The sequence below is a fragment of the Hypanus sabinus genome, chromosome 13, assembly GCF_030144855.1.
Source record: "Hypanus sabinus isolate sHypSab1 chromosome 13, sHypSab1.hap1, whole genome shotgun sequence".
NCBI lineage: Eukaryota > Metazoa > Chordata > Chondrichthyes > Myliobatiformes > Dasyatidae > Hypanus > Hypanus sabinus.
The window spans coordinates 79,910,944-79,934,126 of NC_082718.1; the positions used below are offsets into that span (position 1 = coordinate 79,910,944).

Here is a 23,183-nt window from a genome sequence, read left to right on the forward strand (position 1 = left end):
TTCCATGTGCATGAAGCCACATGTCATGTGAGGCCACTGACAGGGAGCTGGAAAGTAGGATTAGCATGGATGGGTATTTGCTAGCATTGAATGGTCTATTTCTGTGCGGTGGGATCTGCAGCCAATGTCTAATTTACTAACTCATCCTGAATGTCAAGCGACCGAATCTTCCTGACCAACCTCCCATGCAGCACCTTCTCGAAGAACTTGCTAAAGTTCATGTAGTCAACCTTCACTGCTTGATCTTCATCAATTTTCCTGGTAACTTTCTGCAAAAGTTCTATAAATTTGGTTAAACACGACCTACCACGCATAAAGCCCTGTTGACAATCCCTAATCGATCCCTGCCTATACCCACCAATAACTTTCCCACTCTGATAGCAGGCTCAGCGACCTATAATTTCCCGGTGTATTTTAGAGCCTTTCTTAAACAAGGGAAAAACATAAGCCAGTCATCGGACACCTCACCCATTGCTTTGGACGTTTTTAGTCTCCGCTCGGGCCGCTGCATTTTCTCCACTAGCCTCCCACAAGGTCAAAGGAAACACCTTGTCAGGCCCTGGGGATTTATTCACTCTAATTTGCCTCAAATCAGTAAACGGCTCCTCCCCTGAAATCCGTATATGGTCTATGAGCTCACTGCTGTTCTGCTCATTCCTAAAGGCTCTATATAGGTCCCTGAGTAAATACAGATGAAAAACAAATCCGTTTAAAATCTCCCCCCCCCCACCCCCCTCCAGTCTCTTTCGGCCTCATGCATTGAAGACCACTCAGATCTTGAAGAGGACCAATTTCGTTCCTTGCAATTCTTTCGCTGGTAATATATTTGTAGAGGCCCTTGGGATTCTCCTTCAGCTTATCTGCCAGAGCAGGCAATCGTTGAGCCTTCCCGATTTCCTCCCTAATCTTCAACCCTGGAACAGGATGGAAACTTCTTGCCAAACACTGCAGGGGAAGTTCCAGAAAGTTCAGCTGCAATCTGATTGGTTTGTCGATACAGCGCGGGAAAGTTAAAAGCCAGCTGGCGACGAGAGGCGGAGACGGGTCTGACACCGGAGTAGATCAGCAGCACTCGGTGCGGAGTGAAAGGCACAGAAGACATCCTGCAGATCAGCTTTTTCTACAAATTCGACCTCATTTCCTGTACTGTCGCCAAGAATTGTAAGACTTTATTTGGTAATCTCAACATTCTCATTTTTCTTTGAATATAAAGTATATAACATACAATTCTCTGAACCGTAGTCTTCAAGTTACAGCTGACAGTGTACAGGGAGAGAAAGGTTATGAAATGGCCGCTCCTGCTTCCCACATCGATCCGTTTACGGTGTTGCTATGCTTGTTTCGCTATTTTACATGGTCGGCCTCGGTCAACGGGCTTCGCGAAAGAAAGCAGACGCTGGAATCGCGCACAAAACCCTGGAGAAGCTCGCAGGTCAGGCAGATCTGTGGAAAAGAGTGAACAGTCTACGCTTCGAGCCGAGGCCCTTCTTCAGGACTGGGGAAACAAAGATGAGAAGACAGAGTCCACCCACCCCCACCCCCATTCCCAGTCCTGATGAAACGCCGACTGTGCTCTCTTTGCCACAGACGCTGGGCTCCTCCAGCATGTTGTGTCTGTTGCTCTGGATTCCCAGCAGCTGAGTTTCTCGTGTTTGAGGAACTCTGCGGGTCGGGCAAGTGGAGGGAAATGCCTAGTCGTGGTTTCAGGCCGAGAGCTTCCATCGCCAGGAAAGATAGAGGGCGGGCGGGGGACTTCATTGGAAAGTCGGAATATCCGCTGCATAGTTCGGCTCCTCCCCCCTCCTTTAAGACCGGATAAAAAGCCCTCGGCTGGGATCGTTTCTGTGGGATTATTGCGTGGCTTGTTGAGATAGTGCGTCAAACGTTCGTTAATATTGCGAAGGTAAAAACGCGTGTGCGAATAAGATGACTTGGGAAGTCTGGGTTCGGAGTGAACACTTTCTATGCGGGAAAGCAGAGCTGGCAGAAAGTCAGACCGAACTAATTCTGTCCTGGTTTCCCCGGACACAGTCCCATTGCAGCTTATTAAACCTCAGCCCGGTTTCGGAGAACCTGCTGTGTTCAGCTGCTGGACACCCAGCAAACTTTGAACTCCATAAGACCACAAGATAATACTGTATGTAAATATATGAGACTTGGTTACCAGAGCCATCTCTAGAAATGGGGCCCAGAACTGCTCACAACACTCCAAATGTGGTTTGACCGATCCCTTAGAAAATCTCAGCATTATGTGCTTGCTTTCATAATTTAGTCTTCTTCAAAAGAATGGAGACATTATATTTGCTTTCCTTACTGATGCAAGTTAGCCTTTGGGAATCGTACACTAGGACTCCTGTGCATCTCTGATTCCTGAATTTGCTCTCCGCTTAGAAAATAGCCTTTTTTTCTTTTTACCAAGGTGCATGACCCTAAAATTATCAATACCATGTTCCATCTGCCACCTCTTTGCGTGGCCTCATCATGGCAGTAGAGGTGACCAGGAACTGATATGTTGGAATAAGAATGGGAAATAGAATTGAAATGGCTAATTAGAATTAATATGTCAGAACGGGAACACAATGTAAATTTGAAATGGCATGGTTTGTCCATGCTGGTATCTTTCCTGTAATACCACAAGCTCTTCATTTTCTATCCTGCCTGTTACTTCATCAAAGTTCAAACAATGTCACTTTAGAATTAGTGTCTGGGGGGAAAAAAGATCAGATGAATAAATAAGGCTTTCTCTGCTTGTCTACAAGGTCAACATTCGTGAAACATTCTGTCATTACTGAGAACTCTAATTGTGTTGATATTATAGGAAATGTCATGTAAGTACAATGGTACACGTTCCCATGTGATGCAAAGCTCCCTAATCACTTCTCCTTTCTTGACAGTGACTTGACAAGATGAGAGTTCAGGTGAAGTTTATGACTGGTGAGGCTTTCGAACTTGATGTCGACCCTTCCTTACAGGTGTCGACTCTCAAGATGAAAATCCAGCAAAAGACCAAAGTGCCCACTTTCCAACAGTGTCTGATGGTACAAAATGGTCAAAGCGTGGAGATGCAGGACAACAGAAGCCTAAACTACTACAACCTCAACCCCAGCCCCACCGTGATGCTGCTGGTCAGGAAAGAGGAACCCATGCAGATCTTCCTCCGGAATGACAAGGGCAAAACAACGACCTATGATGTGCTGCCCTCTGAGACGGTGCAAAATTTTAAAGAGCGGGTCCGTCGGCAGGAGGGGGTCAGACCCGAGCAGCAGCGCCTGGTCTTTGGGAGTAACCAGTTGGAGGATGGCCAGTTGCTCTCCGACTACAACATCAAGCCTCAAAGCACCATCTTTCTGCAACTCCGTCTTCGTGGAGGTTAATTTATCCTCTGACAGAAGTATTATCAAAATAATAATATTTATATAATATAATATATTATATAAAATAAAATGCCATATTTTCCAATTTAACATGAAATAAAATAGTACATGTTTAAAAAGAAACTAATGTTGTGAGCAATTGTGTTTGTCTGACTGAATAACCTCCAGATTTGTGTATATTAAAAAACTGGACTTTTTTCACACCTCGAGGTGCATCAGGTGGCATATTTACCATTTCTGTAGCATTTGAAGTTTTACAATGAGGCTGAGATGCTGGCTCAATGCTCAACCCAGCTCATATAGTAAATGTGCAAGGAGCTGGCTAGATTTGAACTCATGGCCATTTGCCTTGAAGTCCAGTGCTGATGCCACTACACTACCAGCCAGCTATGTCTATATTTCAAGATCAAGTTGATTGTCATTCAACCGTGTATACAGCTAAATGAAACAATGTTCTTCAGAGCCCAAGGTGCAAAACATAGGACACATGTCATATACAGCACATGAAATAATATTAACACAATAACACTGACAGATTAAAAACTATTTTGTATATTGACATACCAGTTATAGTTAAATATACAACAGTACAGTACTACTGCTGCTGTCAGAAATATTGTGTACTGGGTGGTAGCAGGATTCAGTTTCAACCAATGTCCATATTTGACATTGAAACAAGATTCAGTGGCTGTAAAATGTATTCACCCCCCCCCCCCAGAAGTTTTCAGTGAATCACAGTGGAGTTAATTTGTTTTCTTTGACACTGATCAACAGAAAATTACTCTTTCGCATTAAAGTGAAAACAGATCACCGCAAACTGATTTAAATTTATCACAAATATAAAACAAGATAATTGATTGTGTAGGTGTTCATCCCCTTTGTCAGTATTAAGCAGATGTATCCTTGGCAGCAATTACAGCCTTGAGTCTGTGTGGAGTCTTTGGGGAATGCTTGACACCCCCCCCCCCACACTGAGACTTCTATGGAACAGAGGACCATGATAGACTCTGAATAATTCTGCTGTCTCATCCTCTCTGGAGATCTGCAGAGTGCCTGCTGCTGCCCACCTTAGACAAGTTAAATGTTGCAGTCAATTCAATGCCTTTATCAACTTCTGGTTACGTCATTTATAGCACCAATAAAAAGTATTCACTCACCTTCGGAAGTTTTCATGATTCATTGTTTTACAACATTGAATCACATGGATTTAGTTTGGCTTTTTTGACACTGGTCAACAGAAAAATACTCTTTCATGTCAAAGTGAGAACATCTCTACAAAGGGATCTAAATTAATTACAAAAATAAAACAAAATTATTGATTGCATAAATATTCATACAATTTAATACGACACTTTAATAACCTTTTAATATGACACACCAAATCATCACTGGTACAGCCTATTGCTGTTGAAAAATACTCACATGAAATCTTGGCTGGAGTTTGCCAGAAGGCATGTGAGAGTCTCTGAGGTCAGCTGGAAAGAGGACTATGATGATACCAAAATTGAGCTTTTTGGCCATCAATCATCAAAAGCACATAATCCCTATCGTGAAGCCTAGTGGTGGCTGCATCATTCTGTGGGGATGATTCACTGCAGCAGGCCCTGGAAAGCTATGAATGAGGAGGGTAGAATGTATGCAGCAAAATACAGGGAAATCCTGGTGAAAACCTGATGCAGTCTGCATGAGAACTGCAACTTGGGAAAAGATGTCTTTTCCAGCAGGATAATGACCCCAAGCATAAAGCCAAAGCTACACAAGAATGGCTTAAAAACAACAAAGTTAATACCCTGGAGTAACCAAGGCAGAGTCCAGACCTCAATGCAATTGAGAATTTGTGGCTGGAGCTGAAAAGAGCTGTCCATTCATGATCCCCATGTAATCTGACAGAGTTTGAGCAGTTTTGTAAAGAAGAAAGGGGAAAAATTGCAGCGTCCAGATGTGCCAAGCTGATAGAGATCCATTATTGGGACATCATGGAAGAAATGTATTACAGCAGTTTTAACTTTGATCATTGTATGAGCCCTTTACAATTAATCCGCCCAATGAATAGCAGACAACCAGCCTAAGGCAACAATAGATCCCCCGCTCATCCTTGGTATGAGACTGGGCCAGTAGCATTTGAGAGAGTCAGACAGGTCTCTGGGGCTTCACATAGGCCTGGGGTTGGTGAGACTCAACAGGCCTCCTCTTAGACCTGATGCCCATTGTCCACTTGGGCAGTCACTGGGTGGTACTCAGCCTGGACAGGGGCAAGTAACTGGACTGGCTGAGTCAGTAGTTTTGGGGGAGGGGGGAAACACTTGTGCTGAAGGATTTACAAAGACATTGGGAACAGCCTACCTGGGCAGAAACTTCCATCAGTGCTTACTTCTATTGTTTGCACAATTTGTTTCTTTTATCTCTCCCTGCACATCGGGTGTTTGTCAGTCTTTTTTTAATGGGCTCTTTTGTGTTTCTTTGTTTTGTGGCTGCCTATAAGGCGATGAATCAAGGTTGAACTTTTTTGAAATTTTACATGCAAAAATACTCCGTGGGCAGGAAATCATTGTAAAATGAGATCAAGAAGCAAAGCACTGGGGGAATTCAGCAGGTCAGGCAGCATCTGTGGAAGCAAAGGGAGGGTGGATGTTTCGGGCCAAGAGTGTGCATCTGAACTTGCGATGTTACGCTGAAGTTGTACAAGATGTTGGTGAGGCTTAATTTTACATACATACATACATCCATAGCCATATTGCCTAACTGTGGAAGAAAATTAAGAAGAAAATTAAATTTTGAATTAAATTTTGTCTTCAAGCTTGACTAGCTAAGTATTGCTTAAGATTTGGGTCATTGGGACTTGATAAAACATAGACGCTGCCTTGCTGGTGCTAGCTAACAGTAGATTGTGCCAATAATGAGGTATTGTTAACCTTTGTCTGAAACTGTCTAGCTAATAGAGGAACTGACTGCAGACGTGCAGTTCTGATTTTAAGTATCGCACCAGAACAGTTGTGAACTGGCTGATACCTACCAAGTGGTTCTCGAAGTTGTTCACTAAATACGTTTAGTGGTTGGCCATTGCCCAAAGTTTACTGTATAAAATTAAGATGTTACCTGACACTGACAGTCTTAAGACAATGGCTCCCCTGTGATCAAGTATTAGAGGGTTAACCTTATGCCTTTAAGGTCTGTGCCTTTATTTCCTTTTGATAATTCTACCTTCAGAGTAGAAAATGAGCAGGGTAAATTTCTTCGACTCTAAGATGTTTGCAGGAAGATATAAAAAAGACCGAAAGAGTACAGTGAACATTTACAAGGACGTTGCTGAGACTTGAGGACCTAAGTTATATGGAAAGGTTGAATAGGTTAGCAAATTTTGCCCTGGAGCATAGGAGAATGAGGAGAGATTTGACAGAGAATTATGAAGGGTATAGACAGGGTAGGTACAAGCAGGTGTTTTCCACTGAGGTTAGATGAGATTAGATTAAGTGAAAGGTGAAATATTTAAAGGGAATCTGAGGGGGGACTTCTTCACTTCATCTAACGTTTCCTTTCCCCAGCGTAGCCCTACAGTTCCATTATCTGATGTTCCTCCATGGCTCTTTACAATACACACAGTGGACATAAACCTGCAACAAGTTTTTAAAAAGCCTAAATGTGGAATCAAACTGATAAAGGATATATACACCTGCATTTTAGAAACAAATTAGTAATATTTACGGATGGATCAAAGGACCCTAGGTCTGGCCACACAGGTATTGCAGTCTACATTCCTCAGTGCAAAACTCGCGTTAGGAAAAGAACATCAAACCACTTATCAGTGTATACAACAGAATTAATGGCAATACTGAGTGCGTTATCTTGGATAGAAGAAAATAATGTCAAAAAGGCTGTAATTTGTTCAGACAGTTTGTCTGCATTAATCTCTATCAAATCAAGAAAATCAGAAAGTAGACAGGGTATTTTATTGAAGACTCTCTGAAAGTTGTATAATCTGACCAAAAATGGGGTAGAAATAAGCTTCCTTTGGGTTCCTGCTCATTGTGGTGTGGAGGGTAATGAAAAAATGGACATTATAGCTAAACAATCACTCAAATTGTCTATAATAGAGGTCCAGATCCCTCTAAGCAAAGCAGAAGTCAAAAGCATTATAAAAACATGTATTGAGGAGACATGGCAGATGCACTGGGATGAGAGTGGAACAAAATACAAAATACAAAGGCAAGTCAGATACCAAAGAATATCAGGTGGCCATAGAAAGATAGAAGTGATCATCAGTCATTTATGAATTGATCACACAAGTCTTAATTACACATTATACAAAATAGGGAAACATCCAACTGGGTTGTGTGAATACCGTAATCAACCAGAAACAGTTGAACATGTGTTGGTAAAATGTAAGAAGTATGAAAGAGAAAGAGTGAAGATGACAGGAGTGCTTCAGATAAACGAAAAAACTGCTGTGGCTATAGAAGACATTTTAAGAGGGATTTCAAGAGAAATACAGACCTACATGACATAGCACGCCAAAGGATTAAAAAAAAAGACTGCCATATACAGCGACCATCGTCGGAGTGGACTCAGTCGGAGTGGGACGGCTTGGGCTCAACAGGCTTCGGCGTGAACAAGCAGAGGCGAGGGTAGGTCCCCAGTAAGTTTTGTTTTTGTTCGTTGAGACAAGAGAGAATGCTCCTCTTGCAAGATGTGGGAAGTCAGGGAGACCTCCGGTGTCCCTGACAACGATACCTGCAAGAAGTGCATCCAGCTGCAGCTCCTGACAGACCGCGTTAGGGAACTGGAGCAGGAGCTGGATGACCTCCGGATCATTTGGGAGAATGAGGAGTTCATAGGTAGTAGCTACAAGGAGGCAGTTATGCCAAAGGAGCAGCGCACAGGTAATTGGGTTACTAGCAGGCGAGGGAAGGGGAAAGGGCAAGCAGACCAGGGCTTCTCTGTGGCCATTCCCCTCAACAACAAGCATACCGTTTTGGATACTGTTTGGGGGGGGTGACTTACCTGGGACAAGCTGCGGAAGCCGGATCTCTGGCACTGAGTCTGGTTCTGCAGTGCAGAAGGGAGGGGTGAAGAAGAGGAGAGTGGTAGTGATAGGGGACTTCATAGTTAGAGGTAAAATCAGGAGATTCTGTGGACATGACAGAGACTCCCAGATGGTTTGTTGCCTCCCGGGTGCCAGGGTCAGGGATGTCTCTGATCGTGTGCAAAGCATTCTGAAGTGGGAGGGTGATCAGCCAGATGTCATGGTACACATCGGTACCAACGATGTAGGAAGAAAGAGTGAGGAGGTCCTGAAGAGTGAGTACAGAGAGCTTGGTAGGAAGTTAAAAAGCAGGAACTCGAGGGTGGTAATCTCAGGATTGTTACCTGTGCCACGTGCCAGTGAGGGTAAGAATAGGATGCTCTGGCAGAAGAACACATGGCTGAGGAGCTGGTGTAGGGGGCAGGGTTTCAGATTTCAAGATCATTGGGAACCTCATCTGGGGCAGGTGGGACCTGTACAAGGGAGACAGGTTACACCTGAACTACAGGAGGACCAATATCCTTGCAGGGAGGTTTGTTAGTGCTATTGGGGGGGGGGGTGGTTTAAACTAGGTTTGCAGGGGGAGGGAACCAGAGTGCCAGAGTAGCTAGTAGAGCAGGGGTGAAAATAAATGATGTTAAAGTTTCATGCAAAATCACAAATAGAAGGGTTGTGTGTGGTGGTAATAATTTTCTGAGGTGAGTCTATTTCAATGCGAGAAATATTGTAGGGAAGGCTGACGAGCTGAGGGCATGGATTGACACCTGGCATTATGACATTGTAGCCATCAGTGAAACTTGGCTACAGGAGGGGCAGGACTGGCAGCTTAATATTCCAGGGTTCCGATGTTTCAGACGTGATAGAGGCAGAGGGATGAAGGGTGGGGTGGGTGGTGGGTGGTGACATTGCTAGTCAGGGAAAAGTTACAGCAGTGCTCAAACAGGACAGATTAGAGGGCTTGTCTACCGAGGCCATGTGGGTGGAGCTGAGAAACAGGAAAGGTATGACCACATTAATGGGGTTGTATTGTAGATCACACAATAGTCAGCGAGAATTGGAGGAGCAAATCTGCAGAGAGAAAGCAGACAACTGCAGGAGACATAAAGTTGTAATAGTAGGGGATTTTAATTTTCCACATATTGATTGGAACTCCCATACTGTTAAAGGTCTAGATGGGTTAGAGTTTGTAAACTATGTTCAGGAAAGTTTTCTAGATCAATATATAGAGGTACCGACTAGAGAGGATGCAATATTAGATCTCCTATTAGGAAACAAGTTAGGACGGGTAACGGAAGTGTCTGTAGGGAAACACTTTGGTTCCAGTGATCATAACGCCACTAGTTTCAAATCCATCATGGATAAAGATAGATCTGGTCCTCGGGCTGAGGTTCTAAACTGGATAAAGGCCAAATTTGAAGAAATGAGAAAGGATCTAAAAAGTGTAGATTGGGACAGGTTGTTCTCTGGCAAGGATGTGATTGGTAAGTGGGAGGCCTTCAAAGGAGAAATTTTGAGAGTGCAGAGTAGGTATGTTCCTGTCAGGATTAAAGGCAAAGTGAATACAGATAAGGAACCTTGGTTCTCTGGGGATATTGGAACCCTGATAAAGAAGAGAGAGACGTATGACATGTATAGGAAACAGAGCAAATAAGGTACTTGAGGAGTATAAAAAGTGCGGAAATACTTAAGAAAGAAATCAGGAGGGCTAAAAGAAGACACGAGGTAGCTTTGGCAATCAAGGTGAAGGATAATCCAAAGAGTTTCTACAGGTATATTAATAGCAAAAGGGTAGTAAGGGATGAAATTGGTCCTCTTGAAGATTAGAGTGGTCGGCTATGTATGGAACCAAAAGAAATGGGGGAGATCTTGAATGTTTTTTTGCATCTGTATTTACTAAGGAAACTGGCATGGAGTCAATGGAAATAAGGCAAACAAGTAGTGAGGTCATGGAACCAATACAGATTGAAGAGGAGGAGGTGCTTGCTATCTTGAGGCAAATCAGAGCCGATAAATCCCCAGGACCTGACAGGGTATTCCCTCAGACCTTGAAAGAGACTAGTGTTGAAATTGCAGGGGCCCTGGCAGATATATTTAAAATGCCAGTATCTATGGGTGAGGTGTTGGAGGATTGGAGGATATCTCATGTTGTTCCGTTGTTTAACAAAGGCTCTAAAAGTAATCTGGGAAATTATAGGCTGGTAAATTTGATATTGGTGGTAGGTAAATTATAGAAAGGAGTACTAAGGGATAGGATCTATAAGTATTTAGATAGACAGGGACTTATTAGGGTGAGTCAATGCAGCTTTGTGCGTGGTAGTTCATGTTTAACAAATCAGAGTTTTTCGAGGAGGTTACCAGGAAAGTGGATGAAGGGAAGGCAGTGGATGTTGTCTACGTGGACTTCAGTAAGGCCTTTAATAAGGTCCTGCATGGGAGGTTAGTTAGGAAGATTCAGTCGCTAGGTATACATGGTGAGGTAGTAAATTGGATTAGGCATTGGCTCATTGGGAGAAGTCAGAGAGTGGTAGTGGAGGATTGCTTCTCTGAATGGAGGCCTGTGACTAGTGGTGTGCCACAGGGATCAGTGCTGGGTCCATTGTTATTTGTCATCTATATCAATGATCTGGATGATAATGTGGTAAATTGGATCAGCAAATTTGCTGATGATACAAAGATTGGAGGTGTAGTGGACAGTGAGGAAGGTTTTTAAAGCTTGCAGAGGGATCTGGACCAGCTGGAAAAATGGGCTGACAAATGGTAGATGGAGTTTAATACAGACAAGTGTGAGGTATTGCACTTTGGAAGGAAAAACCAAAGTAGAACATACAAGGTAAATGGTAGGGCACTAAGGAGTGCAGTAGAACAGAGGGATCTGGGAATACAGATACAAAATTCCCTAAAAGTGGTGTCACATGTAGATAGGGTAGTAAAGAGGGCGTTTGGTATATTGGCCTTTATAAATCAAAGTATTAAGAGTTGGAATGTTATGGTGAGGTTGTATAAGGCATTGGTGAGGCCAAATTTGGAGTATTGTGTGTAGTTTTGGTCACCAAATTACAAGAAGGGTATTAATAAGGTTCAAAGAGTGCAGAGAACGTTTACAAGGATGTTGCTGGGCCTTGAGAAACTGAGTTACAGGGAAAGGTTGAATAGGTTAGGACTTTATTCCCTGGAACGTAGAAGAATGAGGGGAGATTTGACAGAGGTATGTAAAATTATGATGGATATAGATAGAGTGAATGCAAGCAGGCTTTTTCCACTGAGACTAGCAGAGAAAAATAAAGACATGGGTTCAGGGTGAAAGGGGAAAAGTTTAAAGGGAACATTAGGGTGGGCTTCCTCACACAGAGAGTGGTGGGAGTGTGGAATGAGCTGCCAGATGAAGTGGTAAAGTGAGCTTACTTTTAACATTTAAGAAAAACTTGGACAGGTACATGGACAGGTCAGTGGGACTAGGCAGAAAAATGATTTGGCACAGCCAAGAAGGGCCAAAAGGCCTGTTTCTGAGCTGTAATGTTCTATAGTTCTATGGCTCTATGGTTCTATATCATGAATTATCTGAAAGACTCTGGTTTATTACATAGAATTTAGGGAATACAGTTCTCTTCCTTCCTTCTGTTTATCAAATGATCCACACTCCGGTCTAGTACATGGCGGTAATGCACCTTAAAGCTAGTTTGCCAACCACCATAAAACAACACAAGAAGAAGAAGACTTCTTCACTCAGATGGTGGTGAGAGAATGAAATAAGCTGACAATAGAAGTGGTGGATACAGGTTCTATTTCAACATTTAAGAGAAGTTTGGATAAGTATATGGATGGGAGGGGTGTGGAGGGCTATGGTTCAGGTCTGGGTCAATAGGACTAGTCAGAATAATAGTTTAGGACAGACTAGATGGGCCGATGGGCCTGTTTCTGTGCCATCATGCTCTATGATTTGATGACTCTCACTGACAGTAAGTGTAGCGGGGAGATAACCAGTATTGATAGGTTAAAGGAGAGAGCTGAGGGAGAGGCTAGGAGGTGATAGGTGGAGCCAAGTGAGGAAGCAGTTGATAGGCTATTGGATTCAGGTGGGGGAGGGGCACAAAACTGGGGTGACAGTGAGAAGGGGCTAGGAAAACCTGTGTCGATTAGAATCAGAATTCTGTTTAATATCACTAGCATATGGTGTGAAATTTGTTGTTACATGGCAGCAGTACATTACAATACATAATAATAAAAACATTATTATTATTATAGTAAGTAACAGTAAGAAGTATATATATATTTAAATTAAATTAAATAAGTAGTGCAAAAATAGAAATTAAAAAAAGTAGTGAGTTAGAGTTCATGGATTCAAAGTCCATACAGAGATCTGATGGCAGAGGGGAAGAAGCTGTTCCTGAATCATTCAATGTGTGCCTTCAGGCTCCTGTACCTCCTCCCTGATGGTAGCATGTCCTGGTTGATGGGGGTCCTTAATGATGGATGTTGCCTTTTTGAGGCATTGCTCCGTGAAGATGTCCTGGATGCTGGGGAGGCGAGTGCCCATGATGGAGCTGACTGAGTTTACAACTTTCTGCAGCTTACTTCGATCCTGTGCAGTGGCCCCTCCATACCAGGCAGTGAGGCAGCTGGTTAAAATGCTCTCCACAGTACTTCTGTAGAGATTTGCGAGTGCTTTTGGTGAAATACCAAATCTCCTCAAATTCCTACATTAGCATCGATATGTTGGCCCGGAATAGATCGTCAAAGGTGCTGACACTGGGGAAGTAGGGAATGAAAAATATCAGAAACTAGAAAGTTCCACGTCGATAACTGTGGGTTGTAAGCTACCCAGGCAGAATATGAGGTGTTGTGTGTTGCTCTTTTAGTCTGTGTTTGGCAGTGGAAAAAGCCATGGGAAACAGTGGGGTGAGAACAAGCTGTAGTAAATCAAGGCTACTGGACTTGCTGTGCTGTCAGACATTTTGCCACTCCTGGTTCTCCTGGTGGCACTAATGGAGTGAGATTCATTGGCATCGCTCCATGCCCTTTACTTTTATTACCTGTAGCCACCCTTATTTACTCTCTTTTATACCTACACTAAAAGGTTTATGTTATAGACATATTTTTGGATTTTGACTTTAATTCGCTGGAAATGAATACCAGATCACGAGAAGCAAAAAACGGGAAAGATTTGGATCCTAATGGAAAAAAAGACGGTGATTCTAAACAATCTAAGCAGCCTCCATTAACTTTTGAATCAATGTGGAAATTTAGATGATAAACTTACTCAAAAATTTGCCGTGTTCAAAGGAGTTTTAAAGATGGTTGAGGATAATTTTCGATCGCTTAAACGTGAATTTGAACTGCAACAAGCAACAATTTCAGAACTTGATGAAGGTGCTCGGCAAAGAGACCAAAGGATTGCAACTTTAGAACAAGATATAGCTTTGATGTCTCAACAGCTGGATCGTTATAAATTTAAAATTACTAACCTTGAAAATCGATCTCGAAGACAGAATCTACAGTTGATCGGGCTCCGTGAAGGTGCTGAGGAGGGTGATCCTATCAAGTACTTTTCTCAATTTTTATTCAATGTGTTTGGTACAGAAGTTCTGGACAACCCTCCATTAATCGACCGCGTTCATCACTCATTACGTCCAAAATCTAATTGACTACAGCCAGTAATTACTTGTTTCCATTACGTTCATATCAAGGAAAGTCTGATTCGCTTTTCTCGGCAGAAAGGCATGTTCAAATTTAAAGGTTTCAAATTCTGCTTTGTTGAAGATTTCAGCCCCGAGGTTCTGAAGGAACGAATGGCGTATAAGCCTCTGATGTCGGAATTTTTTCAAATGGGTTTCAAACCAGCCCTGCTTTTCGCTGCTTGAGAATTGTCCTCTTTGATAATTCCCATTGTCTCTTCAAGTCATTAAATGAAGCTCAAAAATGTTTCAACCAGCAGACTTCCTCTGCTATGGCGTAATTTAGGTTCTGTTTTTTTTTTGGTTTTCACTTAAGTCTTTAAGCTATTTACCAGTTTACTGATCATGTCAGTTACAATGCAAGGGTTCTCTTTTTTGGTTTGTACTGTAGATATTTTTAGTATTTCTAGATTAACTTTCCTGTTCCTTTTCGGGATTCTGCTTTTTTATTTTTTGAAACTATTTAGTAGATGTTTTGGTATTCAATTTCTTTTTATTTGACAGAGATACATTTGCTCTGTTTTAACATTTTAAGATGTCCTGCTTTCTTCTTCCCATAAGACCTTATTTTCTTGCTGCGTCACTTCCAATCGTTTATGCGTGAAAATAATCAACAACATGAACTGGTGCTTGTTTTCTCTTTTTTTCTGAAATACTAGTATTTTAGTACTTGTTTTATGATTTAAACCTTTTCTTTTAAAAAATTGTGGTAGTTTTCTTTTCTTGCTCTTTTTTTGATAATTTTTGCCATGTATTTTTTGGATTATGGTAGCTTTTCTTTAAAAACTTTTATCTTTTGGGCTGCCATCAGGAGAGATGGAGGTAGAATTAGCTTTAGCTTATCTCTTGGCCAATCTCTGGCTTTTTTTCCAGGTCTTTTTTTGGGTGGGGGAGGGGGTTTCTCTCTTTTTAGATTAGATTTTTTCAGCTGGTGTAATTCGAAACAACTAAAATGTCCAATATGTCGTAACTTCTGGTTCCTCCTTGAACATTTTTTCCTCTTCTGAGTTCATGAGTTTGTGTTCTGGTTAACTGTTTATGTACTATATTACTGGTTTTACTATGATGGATAAGATTATTAATTTTGTTTTGTGGAATGCAAACAGTTTAAAACATCCAATTAAATGGAAAAAAATTTTCAAGGTATTCCACAGAATGAATGTCCATATTATTTTTGCACAAAAAACTCATGTGAGGAAAGAGGATGATCAGCGTTTTTTTTAGGTTTTGGAAAGATCAACAATGTAATTTGAATTCCCAGGCTAAAGTCAAAGGAGTTTCTATTTTTATAGATTCTTCAATTTCATTTGTTCACTACGAAACAATCTTGGATCCAAATGGTAGATTTTTATTAATCACTGGCTTACTCTGTAATAAAAAAGTGGTTACGGTTAATGTTTTTGCTCCGAATATTGACTACCCTGAATTTTTTAAATACTTAATCACATCCCTTCCCAATTTAAATGACTATATGATGATAATGGGAGGAGATTTTAATTGCTGTTTAAATTCTTCAATGGATTGTCTAATCAGGCACTTCTGAATAAATTGGCTACCTTTATTAATTCCTTTATCCTTGATTTTGGAATTTCAGAAATTTGGAGGTTTTTATATCAAAGGGAAAAAGAGTTTTCATTCTTTTCTCATATCTATCATAGTTATTCTAGAATTGACAACTTTTTAATTGACTCTCATTTAATTCCCTCTGTTTCCAACTGCAATTATGATTCCATTGCCATCTCTAACCATGCGCCCCTGAAACTCTCTATTAAATTAATGGATACACCTTCTAGTTTTGGACAATGGTGATTCAATTCTGTATTACTACAAGACTCGGACTTTGTGAACTACATTAAGGAACAGATTGATTTCTTCTTTTCAACAAACTCTACTGAAGAAATTTCCACTGGAGTTTATGGGATACTTTTAAAGCATACATCTGTGGACAGATTATCTCATATTCTGCTGGACTGAAAAAAAACGAATTAATAAAGAATTAATATGTTGGTTGATAAGATTAAAGCAATTGACAAGATATACTCTGTTGCTTCCAGTCAGGAGCTTTATTAAAAAAAGGGTCAAACTTCAAATAGAGCATGGTTTACTTTTAACATCTTAAATCGAAAATCAATTAATTAAGTCTAGGAGTCAATTTTATATATATATATATGGTGATAAATCTGGTAAACTATTGGCTAGTCAATTGAAATCTGCTTCAGTTAAACGTCAGATTATTAAAATTCATATACAAAATGACAATACAATAGACAATAGGTGCAGAAGTAGACTATTCGGCCCCTCGAGTCTGCACCGCCATTCTGAAATCATGGCTGATCATTCACTATCAATACCCAGTCCCTGCCTTGTCCCCATATCCCTTGATTCCCCTATCCATCAGATATCTATCTAGCTCCTTCTTGAAAGCATCCAGAGAATTGGCCTCCACCGTCTTCCGAGGCAGTGCATTCCACCCCTCCACAACTCTCTGGGAGAAGAAGCTCTTCCTCAACTCTGTTTTAAATAACTGACCTCTTATTCTCAATCCATGCCCTCTGGTACTGGACTCTCCCAACATCTGGAATATATTTCCTGCCTCAATCCTATCAAATCCTTTAATTATCTTAAACGTTTCAATCAGATCCCCTCTCAATCTCCTCAATTCCAGCATGTACAAGCCCAATCTCTCCAATCTCTCTGCGTAAGAAAGCCCTGCCATCCCAGGAATCAACCTAGTGAATCTATGCTGCACTTCCTCAATTGCCAGAATGTCCTTCCTTAAACCTGGAGACCAAAATTGTACACAATATTCCAGGTGTGGTCTCACCAGGGCCCTGTACAAATGCAAAAGGACATCCTTGCTCTTGTACTCAATTCCCTTTGTAATAAAGGCCAACATTCCATTTGCCCTCTTCACTGCCTGTTGCACTTGCTCATTCACCTTCATTGACTGATGAACTAGGACTCCTAGGTCTCTTTGCATTTCTCTCTTACCTAACTCTACACCGTTCAGACAATACTCTGCCCTCTTGTTCCTGCTTCCAAAGTGGATAACTTCACATTTATTCACATTGAATGACATCTGCCAAGTATCTGCCCACTCACCCAGCCTATCCAAGTCTCCCTGTATTCTCCTAACGTCCTCTTCGCATGTCACACTGCCACCCAGTTTAGTATCGTCAGCAAACTTGCTGATATAGTTTTCAATGCCCTCATCTAAATCGTTGACATAAATTGTAAAGAGCTGTGGTCCCAATACAGAGCCCTGTGGTACCCCACTAGTCACCTCCAGCCAGTCCAAGCAACACCCATTCACTGCTACCCTTTGTTTTCTATCTGCCAACCAGTTTTCTATCCATGTTGAAACCCTGCCCCCAATGCCATGAGCTCTGATTTTACTCACCAATCTCCTATGTGGCACCTTATTGAATGCCTTCTAAAAATCTAGGTACACAACATCCACTGGCTTACCCTCATCTAACATCCTTGTTACACCCTCAAAAAACTCCAACAGATTAATCAAGCATGATTTGCCCTTGGTAAATCCATGCTGGCTCGGCCTAATCCTATTACTGCCATCAAGATGTGCCACTATTTCGTCCTTAATAATGGACTCAAGCATCTTCCCCACAACTGACGTTAGGCTAACAGGGCGATAGTTCTCCATTTTCTCCTTCCCTCCCTTCTTGAAAAGTGGGATAACATTAGCCACTCTCCAATCTTCAGGAACTGATCCTGAATCTAAGGAACATTGGAAAATGATTACCAATGCATCCGCAATTTCCTGAGCCACCTCTTTTAGAACCCTCGGATGCAGACCATCTGGACCCGGGGATTTATTAGCCTTCAGTCCTACCAGTCTACTCATCACAGTTTCTTTCCTAATGTCAATCTGTCTCAATTCCTCTGATATCTTATGACCCTGGCCCATCCATACATCTGGGAGATTGCTTGTGTCCTCCCTGGTGAAGACAGATCTAAAGTACGCATTAAATTCTGATGCCATTTCCCTGTTTCCCATAACAATTTCTCCCAATTCATTCTTCAAGGGGCCAATATTGTTCTTAACTATCTTCTTTCTCTTCACATAGCTAAAAAAGCTTTTGCTATCCCCTTTTATATTCCTGGCTAGACTGAGCTCATACCTGATTTTTTCTCTCCGTATTGCTTTTTTAGTTAAGATCTGCTGTTCCTTAAAACTTACCCAATCAACTGTATTCCCATTCATCTTAGCCCTGTCATACTTCTTTTTCTTTAATGCTATACAATCTCTGACTTCCTCTGTCAACCACTGTGGCCCCTTCCCCCTCTTTGAATCCTTCCTTCTCATTGGAATGAACTGCTTTTGCATCTTTTGTATTATCCCCAAGAATATCTGCCACTGCTGATCCACTGTCTTTCCTGCCAGGGCATCCACCCATTTAACTTTGGCCAGCTCTTCCCTCATGGCTCCGGAACTATGACAGTTGATCATGATGAGATAAACAAATCTTTTCAAGAATTTTATACCTCCTTATATCAATCAGAATCTCCTGATGACCCCACTATAATGCATGAATTCTTAAGGAAATTGAATGTTCTGAAATTATCACCTAATGAACGTTTAGTATTAGATGCTCTTATTATGGAACGTGAAATAAAAGATGCTATTTCTTCAAAGAATTCAGGCAAAGCACCTGGCCAAGTTGGTTATACAGTAGAATTTTTTAAATCCTTCTCTACTATATTTTCTCCATGGTTATATAGAATCTTTAAGGATGCATTATTTATAGGTAATTTACAACAATCTTTTTATGGTGCCTCTATTTCCTTAATTATTAAAAAAGATAAATATCCCACTGAATGCACATCATGTAGGCCTATATCCCTATTGAATGTAGATTCTAAGATCTTTTCGAAAATAGTGGCAACTAGATTGGAGAATATATTGCCTTGAATTATTTTGGTTGATCAGACCGGATTTATTAAAAACCGCTACTCATCCTTTAATATTAGGAGATTAATGAATATTGTTTATCCTCCCTCATCTAGTAGTCCAGAATGTGTCATCTCATTGGATGCCGATAAAGTGTTCGATAGAGTTGAATGGTCATACTTATTTAGTATGCTTGAAAATTTTAATTTTAGCCCGCAATTTATATCTTGGGTTAAATTGATATATTATGTCCCTATGGTTTCAGTGCTTACCAATAACATAAGATCTCCTTTTTTCAGTTGTTTCGTGGCACTAGGCAAGGTTGTCCTCTTAGCCCATTGTTATTTGATATTGCCCTGAAACCTTTAGCTATTGCTATTCATGACTCACCTTCTATGTTTGTTATTTCCTGCGGGAATGTGATATATAAATTATCATTATATGCAGATGATTTGTTATATATTTTGAATCCTGAGCAATCCATTCCTGCTGTTATATCGTTGCTCACTCAGTTTAGTAACTTTTCTGCTTACAAACTGAATCTTAATAAGAGTGAACTTTTCCCTTTAAATATGCAAGTTCCAATTTATAAACATTTACCATTTAGATTGGTTATGGATTATTTTACTTATCTAGGTGTTAAGATTACTAAAAAAACATAAGGATTTATTTAATGGCAATTTCTTACCTTTAATAGACCAGGTCAAACAATCACTTACTAAATGGTCCTCACTGTCTATATCATTGATTGGTTGAATTAATGCTATTAAAATGATTATTTTATCTAAATTTTTATATCTTTTCCAAGTGGTACCAATCTTTATTCCTAAATCCTTTTTTGATACTATTGACTTTAAAATTTTGTCTTATATATGGCAGAATAAAAATCCTAGGTTAAGTAAAAAATACTTGCAGAAATCCAAAAAGAACGGTGGTTTGGCACTGCCAAATTTAAGATTTTATTATTGGGCAATTAATATTTGATATTTAATATTTTGGACACAAGACGTGGATATTAATGTCAGTCCACAATGGGTCAACCTTGAATGTAATTCTGCACAAGGATTTTCATTGGTTTCCATCTTAGGGACTTTGCTTCTGTTGGTTCTTTCTAAATTGAACAAACAAATGGTTAGTCCAATAATTAAACATACATAACGAATATGGTTTCAGTTTCGTAAATTTTTTGGCTTTAAAAAATTTATTTTATCAAGTCCTATTACATCTATTTTTTTCTTTCAACCCTCTGTCATGGATCAAACCTTTTTGGTTTGGAAAACGAAGGGTATAATATGTTTTCATGATTTATATTTGGATAACTGTTTCATGTCTTTTAATAATTATTATATAGTTTTAATTATATTAAATATAATTTGCCCAGATCCCATTTTTTAGATACTTACAGATCAGAGATTTTTTGAATATGATGTTACCTACTTTTCCAATTTCATACCCAACTGATAGCATGGAAAATTAGGCTTAACCCCTTTTCAAAAGGGTTTAATAGCAACCATTTATGATATGATTATGAATATACAGCCAGGTATATCCGATAAAATTAAAAATGAATTGGAGAAGGAACTTCAACTTTCTTTACCTATAGAGAAATAGGAGAAAATTTTTCAATTAGTTAATTTTTCTTCTATTTATGCTAAACATACATTGATTCAATTTAAAGTGGTACATAGGGCTCATATGCCTAAAGATAAACTAGCTCATGTTTACTGTCATATAAATTCGATTTGTGATAGATGTCATTCTGAGGTAGCCTCTCTGACTCTCTGACTCATATGTTTTGGAAAAATTTTGGAAAGATATTTTTGATACATTCTCTACAGTTTTGCACATTGATTTACAACCTCACCCTATCACTGCAATTTTTGGCTTACCAATGATTGATCTGCCCTCTGCAGCTTGGTGGATGATTGCATTTGCTACTTTAATGGCTAGAAGATCTATTTTATTGAATTGGAAAGAGCTGAATCCTCCAACTACATCTCAATGGTTTTCCCAAACCATAGCCTGTTTAAACTTAGAAAAAATTAGAAGTGGTACCTTTGAACCCTCAGTTAAATTTGAAGAAACTTGGAGGCCTTTTATTCAATACTTTCATAGAATGTAATTTGAACTTTTCCAATTTCTTTATATTATTCATTAAATTGAGTAGAGGAGTGGAGTTGACGACACTAATGATTTTATTTGATATAATAGAATAGCCCAGCTTTGTTTAGTTTTAGTTTTGTTTAGTTTATTTTGTTCTTGATTTTTCAGTTTGGGGTTTTTCATCTTTTTATTTCTTTTTATCCTGTTTATATCAAGGGTTTGGGAGGTCAATTAGATTGGTGTTCCCTATAGTTTTTACTCATGTGTTAATTGCCAACAATGTAACCCCACTCCCTTTGTACTATTATGACCATTATGTATTTGTCCTTGAAAAATTCAATGAAAAAGAAAGACTTTTTGCCACTCATCCAAGAGGTTTCTTCAGTTCTGATCCATTGTTGGTAGTCTTCTGGTTTATAAACTCTGAGTTTATAAACAACTGAGGGTTGTCAAGAGTCGTAGATGTAGTGAGAGGGTTACTAGTCCTGCCTTTGCATGAATAGAGGTGTGAACTTCTGTGGAGACGCTGTGGTAGAGATGTTAGGACTGTATAGCAAGTAGCTGCTAGGTGGTGTTGTACCCCACCCCTCTGTTCAGGGATGGGTTTTCCAGTTTGACAAAGATGGCTTCTTTCAAACCACTGTCCTCACTGTCGACAATGTGCAATTTGTTATCAAAGGAGAATCCCTCATCCTTTAGGTGTACTCTTAACCTGAGCTGTTAGCCCTCCCACATTGGGCCATCCGTTTGTGAAGTGATGTTTTGTCTCGCTGATATATAGATCTGTGCAGTTTGCATTGCATTGGACAGCATATACAATATTGCTCTGTTTATGTTTGGGTGTCGGATCCCTGAACAGAGGGCATGGGGTATGACTGAAACACCTGAAGACCCCAGGTTGCATTACTGATGATGTGTCCCAGTGCGCAGCCAGTTAATTAAGCAAAGTGGTGTCAGATCAGGTTAATGAAAGGCATGGGCCAGATTAAAGGGTCTCAACTATCCTATCTGTCACAGTCCCACATAGCTCACCACACTATACTCCACCCAGCCCACATATACAACCCCGAACCCTACCCTTAAACCTAATCCTAACATCCAAGGGCCTGCACACGTCAACTAACCCTAAACACACACAAACTAATGCTGGCCACACCCCCACAATCCCACTGACTTGTGTAAGGACAAGGAAGATCCATTAGAGGCAAGTGTTGGCCTTGGTTAATGAAAGTGTGAGCCAGATCAGTAGCATGACACTGAATTTCAAGTGACAAGATCAAGCACAAGAGGGATGATTTTCCCACTGCCTGCATAATCTCAACTACCTATCAGCTACTTACTATACAGTCCGTACAACTCTCCCCTGCCGTCTCCATAATGATTCACACCTCCATTCATGCAAAGACTAATGTCCCTCTCATTACCTCTATGACTCTTAACAACTTCCATGTTATTGCTATACCTTTAAATAACTCAGAGTTTATAAATCAGAAATCTGCCCACCATGGGACAGCACTGAAGAAGCCTCTCGGATCAGTGGCGAAATGTCTTCGAGACAACACAGCAAGTCCAGTTGCCTTGATTTACTATTGTTTGATATACAACACCTGGATGACCGAGAACCTTCCTAGGCAAGAGGAGTTCAAAAAAAGTCATTGTGCTCATTGCAAAAGGCGGCTGATCCATAGGCAGATGGCATGGGTGAGGCTTGAAGTAAATACTTTATATCAGTCTTCATCATCGAAGAAGATGCTGCTGGAATCTCAGCAAAGGAAAATAAGCAAATATTTTCGATGTGCTAAAACTCTGAAAGAAGAGGCTCAAGAAGCCCATCTGTAATTCACATGGATGAGTCATCTGGTCCAACAGAAATGCATCCTCGATAGCTGTGAGGGAAGTGTAGAGTCCCATAGTTCCCCAAACTTGCACGTTGGGCTAACAGATGGAAGACTGGAGATTTGCTAATGTTACACACTTGCTCAAAAAAGGGAAATTCAACTTCACCAAGGGAAAGCAGTTGCGGTTGTTCACAATGGCTTGTGTTGGTGCCAAATAATCGGCTTGGTTGAATGCCATGGAACATTATGGCCAAAGGAGTAAAT

At 40.5% G+C, this 23,183-nt stretch overlaps 1 protein-coding gene across 3 annotated transcripts; it reads left to right on the forward strand.

Annotated features, from left to right (window-relative positions):
- The first annotated feature begins 732 nt into the window (after window positions 1–732).
- Window positions 733–3,442, forward strand: LOC132404042 (polyubiquitin-like). 3 transcript variants are annotated; one of them, XM_059988014.1, is made up of 2 exons: window positions 733–1,176; window positions 2,895–3,442. In XM_059988014.1, the coding sequence occupies exon 2, from the start codon at window positions 2,907–2,909 to the stop codon at window positions 3,372–3,374; it is 468 nt and encodes a 155-aa protein (XP_059843997.1). In that variant the 5' UTR covers window positions 733–1,176; window positions 2,895–2,906; the 3' UTR covers window positions 3,375–3,442. The 3 variants fall into 3 exon arrangements, with proteins under 3 accessions (XP_059843997.1, XP_059843996.1, XP_059843998.1); XM_059988013.1 differs by having other exon boundaries at window positions 734–1,161; XM_059988015.1 differs by lacking the exon at window positions 733–1,176 and adding an exon at window positions 1,271–1,903.
- Window positions 3,443–23,183: the final 19,741 nt, after the last annotated feature.